Source organism: Dipodomys ordii, unplaced genomic scaffold, assembly GCF_000151885.1.
Source record: "Dipodomys ordii isolate 6190 unplaced genomic scaffold, Dord_2.0 Scaffold146, whole genome shotgun sequence".
Taxonomy (NCBI): domain Eukaryota; kingdom Metazoa; phylum Chordata; class Mammalia; order Rodentia; family Heteromyidae; genus Dipodomys; species Dipodomys ordii.
In genome coordinates this window covers 2,008,617-2,029,293 of record NW_012267362.1, presented here as the reverse complement: position 1 = coordinate 2,029,293, position 20,677 = coordinate 2,008,617, and the positions used below count along the sequence as shown (strand labels likewise).

Genomic DNA, 20,677 nt, shown 5'->3' with positions numbered 1-20,677 from the left:
CTGTGCGGCAGGCCTCGGGGCGGGGCGGCGCCGCGGCTCGGGCCGCCTGGGCCTTCGGGCGCGGCGCTCAGAAGTGATGAATTGATCAGATAGACGAGGCCGGGCCTGGCCCGCGCCGCTGATTACCGATGCGATTCTGATCTGAGCCCGCCTCGGCCACCACCGCACTTGCACTCGGGGTGGAAAGCCCGTTAGCCGTCGGGGGTCGCTTGTTGAGGCCTGGGCAAGCAGATGCCCGGGGCATTGGAGCCCCTTCCACCCCCCTCTCGCTGGGAGGTGCGGAAACCCAGCTCCCGCCGCTGGTTTTCTTTCTTCTGGCTTCCTTCCCCCCAATCCTCAATCCTCCAGATCTCAGATTTCTGGGTAGCTAGGATTACAAGTGTGAGCCACCTGTGCCAGGATCCTAGTGTTTTTCACATACGTTATTGTTGTCTTTAGTCACCCGACTGCAATAAAATGTCACATTTTAATTGCTCCTGACTTGATAGCACAGTTGGAGCAATCTCTCCACAGTCCTCCAAACTCCACTCTTCTCCCCAACCTCTGGTAATAGCTTTTTTTTTTTTTTTAATTTGGTGCTGGTTTAACTTGCTCTAGATTTGCTTTTTCGCTCAAGGCTGGTGCTCTACCATTTAAATCACAGCACCACTTCTGGCTTTTTGCTGGTTAGTTGGGAATAACACGAATGGAAGGAGGAAAGGTGGACAAATGCAGTCTTATTCAATGTACATTATGTAAGAAATGAACTTAATGAGGGGAGGAATGGGAGGGTGGAAATGAGGGAGAACAGTGGAAAGGGTGATCTTGACCAAAATGATTCTCAGATCCTCAGATCTCTTCTGAGTAGCTAGGACTACAAATGTGAGCTACTGTTGTCTGGCTCATGCACAAGCTTTGTAATTTTTAACTTACCTGTTTTTGCTTTTGCTTCCTATGTCTGTGTTTAAATTCCTGTCCATTCTAATATCCTGAAGTATGTTCCCATGCTTTCTTCTGGTTTCATAGTTGCAGGTCTTTTAAGCATTTAATTCACATTGAGTTGGTTTTTGTGTGTATCAAAAAATGGAGTCTCATTTCTGTTATACATGTATATATACAGTTTTTCCTATTCCATGTGTTTATGCTGCACTTTCCTTAAGGTGTTTCCTTAACATCTTTATTGAAGGTTGGTTGTAGATGTGTGGGTTTATTTTTAGGCTCTTTATTCCATTAGTTTGTCTCTGATTTTTATGCTAATCTCAATCTGACTTGATTACTATAATTTTATAGTATATATGTACATATATATATATATATATATATATTTTTTTTTTTTTTTTTTTTTTTTTTTTTTTTTGGTCAGTTGTGGGGCTTGAACTCTGGGCCTGGGCGCTGTACCTCAGCCCTTCAGCTCAAGGCTAGCACTCTACCACTGGAGCCACAGCAACTCTCCTGGCTTTTTCTGCTTATGTGATGCTGAGGAATCGAACCCAGGGCCTCATGCATACAAGGCAAGCACTCTACCACTGAGCCACCTTCCAGCCCTATTTTTTTTTTTTTGTCAGTCATGGGGCTTGAACTCTGGGCTTGGACACTATGCTTGTGCTCTTCAGCTCAAGGGGAGCGCTCTACCACTTGAGCCACAGCACTACTTCTGGTTTTCTAGTGGTTAATTGGAGATAAGAGTCTCTCGGACTTTTCTGCCTGGGCTGGCTTTGAACCGTGATCCTCAGATCTCAGTCTCCTTTGTAGCTAAGATTATAGGCGTGAGCCACTGGCACCTAGCTTATAGTATATTTTGAAGTCTAGTATATATAATGCCTCCTGGTTTGTTTTGTTTTAACTAAATATTGTGGCTATTGGGGTATTTTGCAATTCAATATGAACCTTAGAGGGTTTTTTTGTTTGTTTGTTTTTGCTCATTGGTGGGGCCTGACCTGGGGCTGGGTGCTGTCGCTCAGCAATTCAGCTCAAGGCAAGCACTACCACTGAGCCTCCCTCCCAGCCCTCTTAGAGGTTTGTTGTTGTTTGTTTTGTCAAGGTGAGTGCTCTACCATTTGGGTCACAGCGCCACTTCTGGTTTTCATGTGGTAAATTTAAGATGAGTCTCACATACTTTCCTGCCTCGCCTGGCTTTGAACCATGATCCTCAGATCTCAGCCTTCTGAGTAGCTAGGATTACAGGTGTGAGCCATCAGCACCTGGCTGAATCCTTAAGAGTTTTTTTTAGAGTTGTGTGAAGAATGTTACTCATTTTATGAAGAAATGCCATTAAATCTGTAGTTTACTTTGTGCGTTTTGGCAATATCCTTCCAGTTTGTGAACAGAACAGTAAATGATCAAGAAAACTGAGTCAATAAGCAAATAAAAGAATGAAACAATCCCTGAGCAATGTTTGTTTCTGTGTGTGTGAGAGAGAGAGAAAGAGAGAGAGAGAATGCTTTTCAATTTCTTTTATCCATGTATATTTTCAGTGTAGGCCAGTTTCATCTTATGGGTTAAATTTATTTCTACATTTTCTTGTTCTTTTGCTGCTATTGAAAATAGGATAGTTTTGATTTCTTCCCAGATAGCTCTCTATTGACATAAAAGTAGTCCTTGGGCAGCCGAGCACTTGGTGGCTCACGCCTGTAATCCTAGCTACTCAGGAGGCTGAGATCTGAGGATCGCAGTTCAAAGCCAGCCTGGGCAGGAAAGTCCGTGAGAGTCTTATCTCCAATAACCACTTGAAAACCAGAAGTGGCACTGTGGCTCAAGTGGTAAAGTGCTCTCCTTGAATTGAAGAGCGCAGGGACGGCGCCCAGGCCCAGAGTTCAAGCCCCACGACTGACCAAAAAAAAAAAGAGTAGTCCTTAGGCTTGAACTCAGGACCTCATTGTATCAGCTTTTTTACTCAAGACTTGAACCACAGCTCCAGCACTACTTCTGGCTTTGTGCTGATTAATTGGAGATAAGTCTCAGGCTAGCTTGGAACCTTGATCCTCAGATTTCAGCCTCTAGAGTAGCTAGAATTATAGGCAAGAGCAATGGTTGCTGGCTTATCCAGTCTTTTATGTCAGCAGGTTCCAGTGAGTGACTTATTTTGTCTTTTTAAAATTTTATTTGTTTATGCAGTACTAAGGAATCAAACCCAGGGCTTCATTCATGCTAGACAGGCACTCTACCACAAAGCCATGTTCCTAGCCCAACTTATTTTTATAAATAATGTCAGCTCATGAATTAAAAGTTAGCCAAAAAGACAAGGATTTAAGACAGAAAAGCACTGCTTTTGGCAGGGCACAAATATTTGCATGTATTCCAATCATACAAAGCCATCCACTCAATACTGTTGCAAACCTTTATGTACCAGGCACTGGAAGCATTGGGCAAGAAATGTCTATGGTCCATTCATTTAGCTTTTTTTTTTTTGGTCTGGTCGTGGGGTCTGAAATCTGGGCCTGGGTGCTATCCCTCAGCTCTTCAGCTCAAGGCTAGTGCTCTAGCACTTGAGCTACAATGCCACTTCCGGTTCTCTGGTGGTTATTTTGGAGATAAGAGTTTCACGGACTTTCCTGCCCGGGCTGGCTTTGAACTGCAATCCTCAGATCTCAGCCTCCTGAGCAGCTAGGATTACAGGCGTGAACCACAGGTGCCCGGCTTCATTTAGCTTTTTGACACTGTAACATGCTAAAGACATGATGAATAGATTTCAGACTGGGCTCTATCTACTCTTCTTTGAGGGCTATTTCTCCAGCACTACTTCAATTTGCAAATGTCCCCAATAGGACATAAAGTTGGGAAATCTTCATGCCATATTTTAAGAGTGAACAAGAAAGAACTCAGACTGGTTATGCTGCTTCTTGAACAAACCTATTTAATGGAAGTGTGTGTCTGCATGTTCTGTGATTAGTTCAGGAGCTTGTCACCACTAGGTAGAGAAGAAGCCACCATCATTCTTTCGGGAGTAACCTCCATTGGTGGCTGCAGTGTGAGGGGACACTGGAGAGGAGAGAAATGTGGGTGAGCTGGGAATTCCAAATCCTTTTCTCTTCGTGGAATTCTTTAATCACCCATACATTTATGGGTACTGGGAGGATTCTCCTTACCGCTGAGAAAATTTGAAATATGGAGGACTGATAGGAACTTCTAAGCTTCTGCCCTGCCAGAAATGTCATCTAGGGCCCAAGACTCTAAAAATTTGAATTAATTTTCTAGCCCTGTGGTCAACATGTTCCCTGGTATTTGTCAGATAGGTGTCAACTTAATCACTACTTTCCAAGACCTTCAGTAATCCATGCTCTCCCCATCCAGTCAGTGACATTAAGTATCTGATTCCTTTCATTCAGAAAAACTCCTGTACTATCCCATCTGCCCACTTGAGTCTCACCGATGGCTCCCTGGATACTATGGATGGACTCCTTCTGAGGGTTGACCCAGTGTCTGATGTTACCTAGGGAAGTGGAGGTGGGTTGAGGAGGAAGAGGTAAACATTCTCCAGGCAACTGGCTCTTGCTTCTAGAAGATGGTGAGGGGAAGAACAGAGAAAATGTAATCAATTGGAGGAGAAGGGTGAAGCAAAGATAAAATTGTATGAGACCTGAAAAGTAAAGCAGCCATTCAGACTATGTGGTGCATACCTATAATCCAACCCACAGGAAGTTTAAACTGGAGGATTGTGAATTTTAGGCTAGTCTGGGCTATATAGTGAGATCCTGTTTCAAAAAATAAAAATACCAAAAACGTAAAGGAGGCAAAGGTGTCTTTACAAAGGTGCCTAATGCAGATAAGCATAAAATTGGAGATTTTTTTCCATTCATTTTAGATAGTTAAAATAGAGAAATTAGGGCTGAGGATGTAGCTCAGTATTAAAGCACTTGTCCAACTTGCACAAGGCCCTGGATTTGAACCCCAGCACCATTTAATTTCCAAAAATTATATTAGAAATATAAACATGAAACTACAGAAATGGCCATATACATTGATACCTATTTTGGCTTTTGTTTTGTGTCAGTCCTGGGGCTTGAACTCAGGGCCTGGGTGCTGTCCATGAGCTTTTTTTTTTCTTTCTCAAAGCTAGTGCTCCACCACCACTTTCTTGAGTCACAGCTCCACTTCTGAGGTTTCCATGATAAATTGAAAATAAGAGTCTCACAGACTATGCTGCCCAGGCTGGCTTTGAACTATAATCCCTAGCTCTCAGCCTCTTGAGTATTTAGGATTACAGGCATAAGCCACCAGTGCCTGGCACATTGGTGACTATAGATTGATACTTTCAGGTGTCATTTACCTCCTTTGATTAGATGGCTGAATTATCAGGGTGGAGAGGCCCTGCCTCTTCCACTTACCCTTTGGGATCCTGGCTGCTTTCCTTGTGGAACAGTATCTCTGTTTTATTCTTGAATAGTCCAGTGTGGTGGTTGTACAAAGTTGATAAGCGGAAATCCAGATCATCCTTTGGTATCTACAGTGGAAGTTAGTCCTCTCCTGAATTAACCTGGCCACCTGTCCTCCTACTCAAGTCCTATTGGGTTCTACTGTTCCCCAGAAATATAGTCAAATTCACCTGAAATCCACCAATTCCTTAATAAAATGGACATAATAAAGACTTAATTATTGTCCATGGAATTCTCTCTTCTAGTTAGGTTTAAGGAGTATGAATTCTCACTAGAGGCATGGCAATACTGTCCACTGACCTGGGCTTAAGGAACTTTACCTTGTTCTCAAAAACATTTAGCTTTTGTTTTTTTTTTTTTTTTGGTCCGGTCGTGGGGCCTGAACTCTGGGCCTGGGTGCTGTCCCTCAGCTCTTCAGCTCAAGGCTAGCACTCTACCACTTGAGCCACAGTACCACTTCCGGTTTTTTCTTTTTTGCTTATGTGGTGCTGAGGAATCGAACCCAGGGCCTTGAGCATGCAAGGCAAGCGCTCTACCACTGAGCCAACTTCCCAGCCCTAGCTTTTGTTTTAATAAAAAGATTTAATAAAAAAATTTGAATAAAAAAAGTTTTCTCTAGATTACTTCTTGGAACAAAACCCAAGCCTTGTAACTTGAAAAAGTTGTTTGAGATTTGGTAAGATCTTGGATCTGAGACAGAAAGAAAGATGCTGAAGTGTGGCAGACATCTTTTTTAAAAAGGATATTAGGGCTGGGAAGGCGGCTCAGTGGTAGAGCGCTTGCCTTGCATGCATGAGGCCCTGGGTTCGATTCCTCAGCACCACATAAGGGGGAAAAAGCCGGAAGTGGCACTGTGGCTCAAGTGGTAGAGTGCTAGCCTTGAGCTGAAGAGCTGAGGGGACAGCGCCCAGGCCCAGAGTTCAGGCCCCATGACCGGACCAAAAAAAATAAATAAAAATAAAAAGGATATTAAAGCTTGCCGGGCATTGGTGGCTCACACCTGTAATCCTAACTACTCAGGAGGCTGAGATCTGAGGATCACAGTTCAGAAGCCAGTTTAGGCAGAAAAGCCTGTGAGACTCATTTCAAATTAGCTACCAAAAAAGCCAGAAGTTGAGTGATGGCTCCAATGGTAGAGTGTTTGCCTTGGGCACAAAAGCTTAGGGACAGTGCCTAGGCCCTGATTCAAACCCCAGGACTGGCATCAAACAAAACAAGATATTAATGCTGCAGGTGATACGCACTTGTAAACCCAGTACTCTGGAAGAGGAGGCAGAAAGGTCATGAGTTCAAGACTGTGTCCCCAAACAAACCAACCAAAACCATTATTGAGTCCTAAGTAAATGAAAAGGGGCTGCAGGTACCTTGGAACCAAAGGAGGTTAAAGTGGGAGTTACGCTGAGCCGACGCCAGGGTTCCTGTTGCTGAGCCATGTGAGTTGGATTTTTGTAGGGGGATTTCTGCAAAGTAGAAACCACGTCAGGACCTGGTTATTAGAGGTGGTAGTATCAGTGACATCCCACCCTATTCCATCTGTTGTTGTTGTTCTGTGTCGGTTCTGAGGCTTGAACTAAGATCCTGGGCACTGTTCCTGAACTTTTTCTTTTTCCCTCAATAGCACTCAACACAGCTTCACTTCTAGGTTTTGGGGTTAATTGGAGATAAGAGTCCCACTAATTTTACTGCCCAGTCTGGCTTTGAACCAAAGCCTTTCGATCTCAAGCTCCAAGTAGCTAGGATTACAGGTGTGAACCATTGGTGCCTGGCTCCATCCTTTTCTATGTGACCCTCAGAAGGACATCTGAAAAAGAATAATATAGAAGCTTTCTTAGAATTGATAGAAATGAGCCAGAAAACAGGAAGAGGTGGAAGAGGACCGAGGGGTGGAGAGTGTGGTACAATTAGGCAGATGGTAAAACTCAGCTTAAAGGTCTGAGTTTGGAGAAAAGATGAGATTTCTAATACTATTAGTAAGAAGCACATTGGAAGTTTGAGGTGTCAGAGGGGAGCTCAAAACAATTTACATATGTCCACCTGCAGTCATAGTAGGAATCTGAATGAAAAGAGTCTGTCCAATAGGGAATAGCTGTTTGTGAGGGCTGAACAGAATTATATAAGTGAGAGCAAGGAGGGGCCCCTGAGAGGTGACCAGGGACAATGCAAGAGCAGAGTGTCTACGTAGGTCATTCATTGACTGTAGGAATGTCATGAAAAAGTCTATTGGAGCCAGGCACTGATGGCTCATGCATGTAATTCTAGCTACTTAGGAGGCTGAGAGCTAAGGATCACAGTTTAAAGCCAGACTGAGCAGAAAAGTCCGTGAGACTCTTATCTCCAATAAACTACCTCCCCTTCCCCCCAAAAAACTGGAAGTGGATCTTTGGCTCAAGTGGTAGAATGATAGCCTTGAGAAAAAAAATTTAGGGACAGAACCCAGACTCTGAGTTCAAGCCCCAGAACCATAACCCACAAATAAAATAATAATCTGAACATCTTTTCCCCCAAAATCTGCTTCCTTGGGATGCCCATTTCAATGAACAATATATCAATTAAGTCCTCAGAAACCTGGGAGTTACCTTAGATTTGTCCCATCTCTTGGGTCCATATATATATAATTAGACACCAAGTCTGATCAGTCCTGTCTTTCTATCCTCCTCACATTTGTACCTCATTACCATCCCCTAGCTTCTACTGTACATGTATTCTTCTTCTTCAGGATGGCTGCCCCTACCTCCTAGCTGGTCCATCTGGCCCCATTTCAATCCTGTCCAAATCACTACCAGTTGTGATTTCTAAAGCACCCATCCAATTGTGCAATGCCAGCATTTAAAATCCCACCAGATCCCCAAATCTCCAGGATTAAGTCCTAGTTTGCCAGCATGGTGTTCAGTGTACAATCAGCCACCAAAGTCTCTTCTCCAGGAGCGGTCACTCCAAGCCTGCATTTCATACTAAACTTAGCTTTCCTGGGCTACAGAATTTCCCAAGCAGGCTCCCATCTCTCTTTTACATGGATGTACACATGCCTCATTCCTGTTTCTTTCCTCCTAACATCATTCCACTCTCTCCCTCCCTCCCTCAGTTCAGTTTAACTAACGTGTGGAAGTCTAAGCTGTTTTCTAGGATGCTTTCCTTTCCGTTCCTGGTTCTCATGGCACCCTACATAGACTCTGTAGCATGACATCAATGTGAAAACATTTTTATTGTTGCTGGTCTGGTTTTCTTTTCTTTTTTTAGATCTGAGACCAGGACTGACACTTTCATTCATTGGCTAGTGCTCTACCAGCTGAGCCACATCTCCAATCCCTAATCTGTTTTTTTTTTCTACTACAATTCCTTGAGATCAGAAACTCCATCTAATTTATCTATAATTCCTGCATGTTTAGCAGAGTGCCTGGCCTATGATAAACAACAAAATTGAATAAGAGGAAGCTCCTTGATATTATTAGTACACCCAACTTATCATTTAATTCACTTTACTTTGAACCTTTTCAAGTGGCAGAAACACTTCTACAAAAACAAGAGCCATTTAAATTTCCAGGTCACTGCCAGAAATAACACTAAACACACACACACACACACACACACACATTCTGGCATTAACCATAAGATAGTGACATTGTGAAGACAGATACCACAGCCCTCATTCTTTATTCCTGCTGCTTTGAGCTGTGGAGCCTCTTTTTCCTCTACTTCCTTCTGCTGTAAAGCTCCTTAGATGGAAAGGTGGGGACAGGCAGAAAACACTTCTCTGGTGCTGAAATCAGTGACCACACTAAAGACTGTTTTTGTTTTATCATGGTACAGAGGCTTGAACTCAGGATCTTGCACTCTTGCTTGGCTTTTTCCACTCAAAGCTGGCACTCTACCATTAGAACCACAGCGCCATTTCTGGCTTTTTGGTGGTTCATTGGAGATAAGAATCGCACGTTCTTTTCTGCCTGGACTGCCTTCAAACCGCTATCCTCAGCTCTCAGCCTCTTGGGTAGCTTGGATTACAGGTGTTAGCCACCGGGGCCCAATGTTACTGTCTCTTCAGGTCACACCAACAGAAAGGAGACTTCTAGTGAGCCTTTCGGAAATTATTGCGAGAACCCTCAGTAAATCCATGGCTGTAAATCCCTTGGTTCCCAAGTAGGAATTACCTACCGTAGAGGGTTGGAAAGGCTTCTGGGCTAAAGACATGGTTTAAAGGCAAGGCAGCCGCTCCTCGGAGCGGAGAGGTCAACACAGCTACACACGACCTTGTTCCCAGAGGACCTAGGATCCCAATTGTTTGGAACGCCCCGTTTCGGTTGCCAGGCAACTGGCCTCCATCTGTGACTCAGATGAATTCTCTGCAAGAAAGGCAGGGCCTGGCAGTTGGAGGCCTGGCTGGAGGAGGCCGCTGGGGGCCTGCAGAGGAAAAGCACCTGGGGTGCGCCTTCCGGAGTCCCCCCCCTCCCCCGGCAAGCACCCCCTGAGCCTCAGCCTCCCTCTGTACAGCCGCCCTCTACCCAGACTTAGGTTATGGAAAGGAGTCCTAAAAGATGACCCCCAAATTTTCCTTCTTCGCACCTACACAGCAGGCTTCCCCACTAGCTTGGCTATGTCGAGAGATCCAGGAGTGCGCGTCTCTTACTTGGGCAGTTGCCTATTAAAGGCAAACTCTCTGAGGTTGCTCTCAGTTTAGCTATACAAGGGGTAAGGTTGTTCACAGAGACGGTTCTAAAAGCACAGACCAATTTGGCCCGACGGAAGAAAGATCTCCAGAAGCGGCACTGCTAGTAGGTAAAAATGTCCTGGAACTACTTTCCTAGGGGACGAAGTCTAGAGGGTGGCGATGGCGTCTCAATCTTTTATTTATATATGCGTTTTGTGCGACAGTTCTAGGGCTTGAACTCACGGCCTGGGTGCTGTCCCTGAGCCTCCTCCCCGCTCCTCCTTTTTTGTTCAAGGCTAGAGCTCTACCACCCGAGCCACAGTTCCACTGAAGGCTTTTGGGGGTAGTTAGTTGGAGATCAGAGTCTCATGGTCTTTTCTGCCTCACTGGCTTTGAACTATGATCCTCAGATCGCAGTCTCCTGAGTAGCGAGGATTACAGGACTGAGCTACTGGCTTCAGTCTTCTTTGTACAGCTCCATAGGCCACTTTGCAAAATTAAAGATGCTCAAAACTAGCCCTTGGCCCAGAAGGGCAGTAGAAAGTAATGAACTTTGTAGTAATAGCTTGGAGGATGGTACTGGCACTTACCATTATTATTATTATTATTAGATGCCAATTGTGGGACTTGAACTCAGGGCTGGGTGTTGTCCTGATCTCCCCCCCCTCCCCAGTTCAAGGTTAGTTCTCAACCACTTGAGCCACAACTCCACTTCCAGCTTTTTTGGGGTGGGTGGGGGGGCCGTTAATTAGAAATCACAGTCTCCTGCCCAGGCTGGCTTTGAACCTTGATCCCCAAGTCTCAGCCTCCCGAGAGTAGTTTAGGATTTACAGGCGCGAGCCACCAAGGCAGGCTTCCAGCCCACGTTTTAGGCCACGTCCTGCGCTCTCCTCTATTGGGCAGGCTGCGTCCCCGGGCGCGCGCACTCCCACGCCGCGCGCGCCGGCCGTGGCGGCTGCCATGGAAACCGGCAGGTGAGCCGCAGACGCGCGCGCGTGGTCCCTGCCCCACCCGCACGCAGCAAAAGAGGATGCGGTTGTCAAGGCGACGTGGCTAGGAGGAGGAGGAGAGGACGGAGGGAGGAGGAAGGATGGGCGGCCTGGGTGTAGCCGCAGGGAGGTGACTGAAGCCAGCCCCCCCCCCCCCTCCCCAACCCCGTTTTATTCCTCCTCCTGCCAGCATAAGCGCACGTCGCAGCACCTGAGCCGCTACTGCCGGCCGCCGCTCGCTCGCTCAGGACAGGCGATGGCTGAGCCTGCTCACAGCCCCAATCCCTCAGCCCGAGGCAGGGGAGGCGCTGAGTGGCGCACGCTCGGGCTTCTGCAGCTGCTGCTCTGGGTTGCGACTACCTGCCAGGTGACCCTGGGAGGGACCACACAGGAGCTTCACGCCTGCAAAGAGGTACCGTCTCCCACCCTGACCCCACTTTAAAGTCAGGAAAGAAACAAAAAAGGTTGGATCCAGGAGGAGACCTTGGTTGGGAGTGGGGCGGGGGGGGGGAGCCCTTAGCACAGTTTCTGACGGCACGGAGTTCAGGTTTCTTTGGGGGGGAGGCATGGAGGGGGAGGGGGAGAGAGGAGCAGCCTGGCGTCACCGGGGAGGACTCCTGAAAATAGATCAACCTCGTAGCTTGGGGATACGGAGCTTGGTGAGAAAGGCCTCCGGTTCCTGCAAGAGGAACTGAACCCCTGGCTCAGAAAGAATTAAGAGGAGGTCATGAGTTGCTTTACCGGATGCGGCGAATTTACTTGAAAAGTGTCTAGAAACATGGCTATGTTCAGAGTGGCTAGATCGAAAGAGGAAAGCTGGGTGGTGGGATAAGACAGGAGTTAGGAAGGCCAGGAAAAAAAAAAAAGGGCTAGGCAGATGTAGGAATCCTAGACTTCACACACACACACACACACACACACACACACACACACACACACAGGATGAAGGTGAAGGTGTGTGAGAGGAATGGTTGAGTCTCAGCAACTTTCTCTGCCCTTGTATTAAACTCTCCCTTACCCTGCCAGCTATGAAAAATGTGATCTTTATAGTTTTGCCTTCCACGTTGCACTTTGTTTAATGTTTAGCATCTGGTCTACTGTTATCTAGATTTCAAGTTCATTAACATCTAGTTTTCTGCCACTCCCTTACTCTCCTCCTCTGGCCTTCTGCTAGCATATGTTCATAAGTTTTTTTTTCAAAGTGTTTCTAAAATGTTGCTAGCATAACTCAGACGACAGGTAGTGAATATCTTCCAACCCGAAATGCCATTTGAAAGTTCTTTTTGGAAGGACAAATGCCATGAAATGCCATTTTTGGAGGGATGGGAAAAGGCATTGGAAATAATGAGATTCTGTAGTTTCTATATTGAAGCAATATTTGGTTGTACACAGAGGAACACTGATATAACAATAAAATATTGCCCTGCATGGTGACACATATTTATAATCCCAGCACTGAGGAGACTGAGGAAGGAGGATTGTGTGTTCCATATCATCATAAGCCACATAAACAATTAGCTGTGCACCAGTGGCTCAAATCTGTAATTCTAGCTACTTAGGAGGCTGAGATCTGAGGATGGAGGTTCAAAGCCAGGTAGAAAAGTCCTAGTGAGACTCCTATCTTCAATTAACTACTCAGAAGCCAGCAGTGGTGCTGTGGCTCAAAATTGTAGAGTATTAGCCTTGAGCAAAGGAGCTCAGGGACAATGCTCAGGTCCTGAGTTCTAGCCTCACAAATGATAAAACAAACAAACAATAACACAAACACACACTTGCAAGAACTACTATGGAAAAGGCAAAATAAAAGTTCTGTATCTCCATGAAATGTACAAGACCTCAAAGTCTATTAGGAGTCTAGTACTGTAAATGTCAAACTTGGATAAAATTTTGACTGGCTAATATATTCTTTTTTTTTTCTGATGACAGTAGGGTTTGAATTTAGGGCTTTGTATTTGCTAGGCAGGCATTATACCACTTGAGCCATGCCTATGGCCTATGTAGGTGGTTACATTTTAAAAATTAAGTTACCAGTTAACTGACTAGCAATGATAACTCAGTCTCATCTAGAGAAATCTTATTATGAAGGTCTGCCGCATAGCAAATCATGAAGTGGCAGGAAAGACTTTTGTTGGTGTTATTGTTGGGACTTGAACTCAGGGCCTAGGTGCTGTCCCTGAGTTCTTTTGCTCAAGGCTAGTGCTCTACCACTTTGAGCCACAGCACTATTTCCAGGTTTTTTTTTGGGGGGGGTCTGGTCGTGGGGCCTGAACTCTGGGCCTGGGCGCTGTCCCTCAGCTCTTCAGCTCAAGGCTAGCACTCTACACTTTGAGCCACAGTGCCACTTCTGGCTTTTTTCTTTTTGCTTATGTGGGGCTGAGGAATCGAACCCAGGGCCTCAGGCATGCAAGGCAAGCGCTCTACCACTGAGCCACCTTCCCAGCCCCACTATTTCCAGTTTTATTGGAGATAAAGAGTTTTATGGACTTTCCTGTTCAGCTGGCTTTGAACTGTGATCCTTAGATCTCAAGTCTCCTGACAAGCTAGGTTATAGGTATGAGCCACCAGTATCTGGGAAGAGATGTGTGTGTGTGTGTGTAAAGGTGTTTGACTTCAAAGATTAATGGATATGACAAAAATGATCACAGTGAGTGCTTGCCTTGGGCCATCTACCTATCTATCTACCAAGCCATTTTATGACACGTTTTAACAATACTGGGAACAGGATGATGTTGTCAGTGACAGTGGCTTATTGGCCTTGGTGGTCTGAGGTCTAACCAAAATAATGAGTGCAAGCAAGCTTGCTTATCACACATTGGCTTCTTCTTTGTGGCAGATAGGAATCTTACCAGATCTCCTTGATATTGGCCAGCTGTGTAAAATATGAATCATATAAGACATGAAACATTTTGTGTCATCTTGGTTTAGGGAGGGAAGAATAATGTTACCTAATAACTCTGCCTTATATGCACATTTTGACTTTAGTCTTACTGAAATGACCAGTATTTGCTTAAACAAATGGTCTTACACGGACGAGAGAAAGCCTTAAGGTGTTCAGCATACCAGGATTCCAATCCTGTTTCTTACCATAGTTTTTGGATCTGTGCAGTAGGCTTTATGGTAGCATATGCTAGTGTGCTTTAAAGATTGAAATAGAATTACTTCTCCCCAATCTCGCCTCAGCTTCTTTGCTCTGAAGTCCATACCCATGCCAGGTTGCATGGCTTGAGAGGTATCAGCAAGCTCTATTTACACTCTCCTTAAGCAAACAGTGGCTGCCAAACTCAACTCCAGAATAATAAGGAAGAGAATAAACTCGTTATTATAGAATTCTTCATTTTGGCAATATGAACTGATCCAACAAGCTTGGGAACTTCCAACTCCAAATGGTAAAAAGCTACCTCCAGGTAGACTAGTCTGTTTCAATTCCTAGTGAATTTCTTTTCTATTAATTAAGTAATTGATTGATTATTTTTTTGTGCGGAGACTAGGGCTTGAACTCAGGGCTTGGGCATTGTCCCTTAGCTTTTTTGCTCCAGGCTGACACTTTACCCACTTGAGCCACGGCTCTACTTTTAGCTTTTTAGTGGTTAATTGGAAATAAAGAGTTTCAGAGACTTTTCTACCCAAGTTTGCTTTGAAACCACGATTCTCAGATCTCAGCCTTCTCAGGTGTGAGCTGTCAGTGCCCAACTTCCTAGTGAATTCTTGTGAGCTTATGTTGGGTGTTAATGGCAGGGACTTTTTTTTTTTAATCAGCCAAGGCTGTTCCTGGGGGAAGTGATGCTGTCACAGGCAGTTTATCCATGGAAACTGAGCCATCCCACTAGGTCTAATCAGGAAAAAGAGGTTTGGCTTGAGGCCTATACATTGCTGGCGAAGAACTGAAGGTTTCAGGCTGCTAAATGTGTGCTGGGGCATGGTGTCCCTTTTCTCTGTTTTACAATAGTCAGGGTCACCAGTGGAACTAAATGTCCTGTGTCATGTTTGTCCTCATGAATCACTACGTTAGCACTGCACTAGCCCAGGCTATTTTTTTTTCCCATAGAGCAATGAGTCTAAATAAAATGAAGGGGAGCAGAAAACTGCTTGAGGCTGCAGTGTTAATTGTCCCCAATGGGACTTCCCAGTCTTTATTGAAAAGACCATGAGTCTGAGGAATCTGGCAGACATGGATTAGAATAAAAGTTGTTTAATGAATGATAGCTGCTATTTAGAAAGGAAACAAATTATTATTATTATTATTTGAACTCAAGTCTCATGCTTGCTAGGCAGGAATTGTACCACCTGAACCATGGCTTCAGCCCTAAATTAACTTTTCAACAGTTTTAGACACTTTTTTTTTTGGTCTTGAGGCTTGAACTCTAGGCCTAGGCACCGTCATTGAGCTCCTCTTGCTTAAGACTAGCCCTCTACCACTTGCGCCACAGTGTCACTTCTGGCTTTTTTTGAGTAGTTTATTGGAGATAAGAGTCTCATGGAATTTCCTGACCTGCTTCGAACTGCGACTCTCAGCCTCCTGAGTAGCTAGGATTACAGGGATGAGTCACTGGTGCCCAGATCTTTTTTATGCCAGTATTACTGCCTGAACTCAGGAGCTAGACCCTGTCCCCGAGCTTCTTTTGCTCAAGGCTAGTCATTTTATGTTTTGTGTATCTTTGTGTGTGTGTGTGTGTGTGTGTGTGTGTGTTTGTGTGTGGGCGTGCACCTGCCCATGTATGCAGGTATTGGGACTTGAACTCAGGGACTCATATTCTTGCTTGGCTTTTTCCTTCAAGGCTAGTGCTTAACCACTGGAGCTAATGTCCACACATAGCTTTCATTTTTCTTTTCTTTTTTTTTTTTTTGCCAGTTGTGGGGCCTGAACTCTGGGCCCTGGGCGCTGTCCCTCAGCTCTTTACCTCAAGGCTAGCGCTCTACCACTTGAGCCACAGCGCCACTTCCAGCTTTTTCTACTTATGTGGTGCTGAGGAATCGAACCCAGGGCCTCATGCATGCAAGGCAAGCGCTCTACCACTGAGCCACTTTCCCAGCCCCCACACATAGCTTTCTTAATTGGAAATAAGTCTCAGACTTTCCCTCCCAAGCTGGCTTCAAATTGTGATCCTTAGATCTCAGCCTCCTGAATAGTTAGGATTATAGGCATAAGCCACCAACTCCCCATTTTTGTTTTAGTTTTATAAAAATGCAGCATACCCAAACACTGTGAATCAGGACTTGAACTCATGGTCTGACCCTTTCACTCATAGGCTAGGGCCCTTACTACCTGAGCCAAACCTCCAGCCCCTATCATACTTTTGTCCTATAAGTATGGTGGCTCAGGCCTTAGCTACTCAGGAGGCTGAGATCTGAGGATTGGGGTTCCAAAGTGAGACTCTAATCTCCAATAACCACAAAAAAACTGAACGTCATGCTTTGACGCAAAGTGGTAGTGCTAGCCTTGAGCAAAAGAGCTCAGGGATAGAGCCCAAACCCTGAGTTCAAGCCCCATGACAAGCAAATAAACAAACAAACAAATATTTGTTTTTCGAACTCATCTTTGTTATTGTATGATAATATATTTTGGGGTTGCAAAATATTCTGTTGTTTAAACATTTCATAATTTTAAAATTCATTCTCCTGTTGATGCACTTTTTTGCTGTTTCAAATAATGCTGCTTTAGCACCATTGAATCTGTCTCCTGATAAGAAGGTACAGATTTCTCAAAGATGGAAACCCAGAGGGGTCATGGCCTGTGGGGAGATTCACTTTTCAATGGCTTACAGATTTTGAGGTTCTGTGAAGGTTCTTAGTCACTCTTCCTCACCCCAAATTGACTTGTTGATACTTGCTCTCCAAATGAATGGTGTAAATTGATGGAGTTCTTAGGAGGTGATTGGTGCCCTTACAAAAAAAAGATGCCTAAAGAAGCCCGTTCTTTTTTGTGAGGATTATAGAAAGCCATTGCTCATGAGGAATGGGCTTCCCTTGATGCCCAATCTCCTGGTGCCTTGGACTGCCCAGATTTCAGATTAGGAGCAAATAAGTTTCTGTTGTTTGTAAGTTACCTAGTTCTAGAGGTTTTTTTTTTTTTTTTTTTTTTTTGCATAGCCCTGGGGTTTGAACTCAGGCCCTGGGCACTGTCCCTGATCTTCTTTTGCTCAAATCTAGCACTCTACCACTTGAGCCACAGCGCTTCGGCCTTTTTCTGTTTATGTGGTACTGAGGAATCAAACTCAGGGCTTCATGCATGCTAGGCAAGCACTCTACTACTAAGCCACCTTCCCAGCCCTCTAAGGTATTTTGTTACTGCAGTTTGAAACAGACTAAGAAGGTCCCTTTAGCCCCAGACTTACAAAGGGTGGTTTCTTATGAAGGACCACTTTCCCTTCATAGGAAGTGCCATTTCTTTGAGCTCCTGAAGCTCATGTTTACTTGGGATTTATAGCTCTCTTCAGGCTCAGTGACTGGTCATTTGATGCATCCCAGGTTGGATTTCCCCCATCCCCTGCCAGAAGTTGGAGAAAGTAGCTGGGCACCAGTGGCTCACACCTGTAATCCTCGCTACTCAGGAGATTGAGATCTGAGGATCAAGGTTTGAAGCTAGCCTGGAAAGGATAGTCCATGAGACTCTCCCTCCATCTTTTTTGGTTACTTTTAAAAAGGCTTATTATTATTAAGTAGCTGTATGAAGAAGTTATAGTTCCATAGATCAGATTATGAGTACATTTCATCTTTATCAATGTCACCCCTTCCATTGTTCTTCCCCATTTCCGTCTCCCCTCCCTATCCTCAACTTATGTAGTTCAATTTTGACATAATGTATGTTGAATGTAATGACTACATTTGCTCACCCTCCCTCCCTCCATTTGTGTGCCTCCCATATTTTTGTTTTTTTTTTGGGTCCGGTCATGGGGCCTGAACTCTGGGTTTTGGGCGCTGTCCCTCAGCTCTTCAGCTCAAGGCTAGCACTCTACCACTTGAGCCACAGCGCCACTTCTGGCTTTTTTCTTTTTGCTTATGTGGTGCTGAGGAATAGAACCCAGGGCCTCATGCATGCAAGGCAAGCACTCTGTCACTGAGCCACCTTCCCAGCCCGTGTGCCTCCCATATTGTCTTCCCAACATGTCTCTGCTTCTTGGTATTCATTTTCTATCTCCAGTTAACCAGCAAATAACCCAAGTAGACAGAGGAGTGGCTCAAATGGTAAAGCAACAGCCTTGAGTGGAAAAGCCAATGGAGAGCATGAGGCCCTACAAGCTCCAGTACTGGCCTACCACAGTGTGTGTGTGTGTGTGTGCGCGCGCGTATGTGCACACAATTCCTACAAATGCATTGTGTAACTCAGTTGATGCAGAGAAGCTCTCCATCGATTGTGTTTTCATCATTGTAAATTCATTGATCTGCCAAGTGTTTTCCTGCTCTTCATTTTGTGATAATCTGCCTTCCAAAAAGCAAATGTGTATTCCCAAAGCAAGGTAGGAAGGATTGTACTTAATTGAAATGATAAAGTGAAAATATGACCTTTGTTCCAAGGCAGCATGTCTTTAGCAGATGTGTGAAAAATGAAATATCCACCTTCTAGTACACAATTCCACACATCCTGTACACATGCGTGGGTTTTTCTCAGTGGTAGTCTCCTTGGAACCACATAATGTGGACACCAAGGATTTTGAAAAGTGAAAGCCTCTATTGCGGTGGGTAGGTAAATATGGTCAAAGTACTTGTTATGCATTTGTAAAAATAGAAGGATGAAACCTGTAGAAATCGTTTTAGAAGGGGGAAAAAGAGAGTTGGAGGTGTGCCTCAGGTCAGGGAGTGACAACCAATGAGTAAAAGCAAGTGTCAGATAAGAAGTTTAAGTCCTACCCTTAGGGGGCGGGGGAGAAGGGGGAAGAAGGATGAAGGAAAGCCATGGAGAAGGTTAAGTTTGACTGGGGTCAAATGTCATAATAAATCCCCCTTGTCCAACACATATATGCTAATGAAGCTGAGGGCTAGTGATTCACACTTGTAATCCTAGCTACTCAGGAGGCTGAGGTTTGAGGATCTTGGTTTGAAGCCAGCCTGGGCAGACAAATCCCTAAGATTTTTTTTTGTCGGTCGTGGGGCTTGAACTCTGGGCCTGGGCCGCTGTCCCTCAGCTCTTCAACTCAAGGTGAGCGCTCTACCACTTGAGCTACAGCGCCACTTCCTAAGATTTTTATGTCCAGTTTACCAGCAAAATGTTTGAAGTGGAGGTATGATTCAAGTGTTAGAATGCCAGCCTGGAGCAGAAAAACCAAGCAAGAATAAGAGGTCCTGAGTTCAAGTACCATACACCAAAGAAAAAAAGAGAAGTTAATGGAAAAAAATAATGAAATACATTTCCTCTTAGCTCTACAAACATCCAAAAGCCAATTTCTGTCAACACTTCAACATATATATTCTTATATATTCTTTTTGAAATGTTCTGCCTGTCTTCTTGGTCTTGCTTACTCAGCTGGCACTCTAGCACTTGAGCCACATCTCCAGCCTTTGCTGATTATTTTGGAGAATTCTGTGTAGGCTAGCTTTGAATTGTGATCCTCAGATCTCAACCTTATAGCTGTGAGCCACTGACACTGCTAGGCCTGTCTTTTTTTTTCTTTTAATTTTCCATACAAATCATACCAGAACGTTTGCTCTGTTCTGTATTTTACTGTTTTCATTACAATAGCTCTGCTTTTTAAGTTTTAACAACTAAATCATGATTTTTTCTAGAAAGTATGTGTATATCAATATCAAAACAGAAGCTTTGTGTGTGTGTGTGTGTGTGTGTGTTGGTCCTTGGGCTTGAACTCAGGGCCCCGGCACTGTCCCTGAGCTTTTATGCTCAAGGCTACCACTCTACCACTTGAGCCACCGCTCCACTTCCTGATTTTTGGTGGTTAATTGGAGATGAGTCTCACAAACTTCCTGCCTAAGCTGGCTTTAACTATGATCCTCAGTTCTCAACCTCCTGAGTAGCTAGGATTACAGGCATGAGCCACTGGCACTGAGCTAGCTTTTTTGATCAAAGCCAGTACTCTACCACTTGAGCCACTTCTCCAGTTCCAGCTTTTTGCTGGCCAGTTGGAGTTGAGTCTCTCAAAGCTGTCTATGGGGCTGACATGGACTTTCTTCTCAGCTCTCAGCCGCTGTGTAACTAGGATTACAAGTGTGAGCCACTGGTATCCAGTGCATGGACTTCTAAAGTCATCATTAGCATTCTTTGTGTGCTAAGCTGAGGGGCTCAGGAAAACCCTTTAACTAAGTAACCCGGGAATTACTGAGACACAGTAGGCTCTGTTGAAGGGCCTTTTCTTGGCTTTATCAGGATGCCACTTTATCCAAATAAGGACAGACAGGCAGTACATAATTCAGCCAAGTTTTTGGCAAACACGTTAGGCAAACATGTAGGTTTTGCTCAGTCTGTGTTGTTCCTCTAAGCTGTTCACCGTTTTTCTTTCTTAAGCACTTCTTTAATGTTGTAACAGAGTTGAAAGATAATTATAGTTAGTGCTTGACAGCTGCTAGGCAAAGTGTATTTTTCACACTTCTTAGGTTCTCTACTTTTAAAATTCCTTTAAGTTTCAGAAGCCTAATATAAGGTTATCACATATTTTTTAATCTTCAACTTATCATGTAGCATCAAAGACATTTTCAGAAAGACCAATTAAATTTATTCATCATGAAAACAAGTAGACTGAGTTTCACAG

The 20,677-nt window shown here is 44.5% G+C and overlaps 1 protein-coding gene across 1 annotated transcript; it reads right to left on the bottom strand.

Annotated features, from left to right (window-relative positions):
• Positions 1 to 3,875: 3,875 nt before the first annotated feature.
• Positions 3,876 to 9,580, bottom strand: LOC105997434 (chromosome unknown open reading frame, human C1orf194). Its single transcript, XM_013031854.1, has 5 exons — positions 9,501 to 9,580; positions 6,716 to 6,811; positions 5,304 to 5,419; positions 4,346 to 4,473; positions 3,876 to 3,957 (listed from the first exon to the last, which is right to left on the bottom strand). The coding sequence occupies exons 1-5, from the start codon at positions 9,534 to 9,536 to the stop codon at positions 3,887 to 3,889; spliced, it is 447 nt and encodes a 148-aa protein (XP_012887308.1). The 5' UTR covers positions 9,537 to 9,580; the 3' UTR covers positions 3,876 to 3,886.
• Positions 9,581 to 20,677: the final 11,097 nt, after the last annotated feature.

Coding starts and splice junctions, on each gene's coding strand:
- LOC105997434 (XM_013031854.1), bottom strand. CDS start 9,536: ATGTCTTTAGCCCAGAAGCCTTTCCAACCCTCTACG. Junction 6,812..9,500: donor AGCCTTTCCAACCCTCTACG/GTAGGTAATTCC, acceptor TCTACTTTGCAG/AAATCCCCCTACAAAAATCC. Junction 5,420..6,715: donor TAACCTCCTTTGGTTCCAAG/GTACCTGCAGCC, acceptor CTTCCACTGTAG/ATACCAAAGGATGATCTGGA.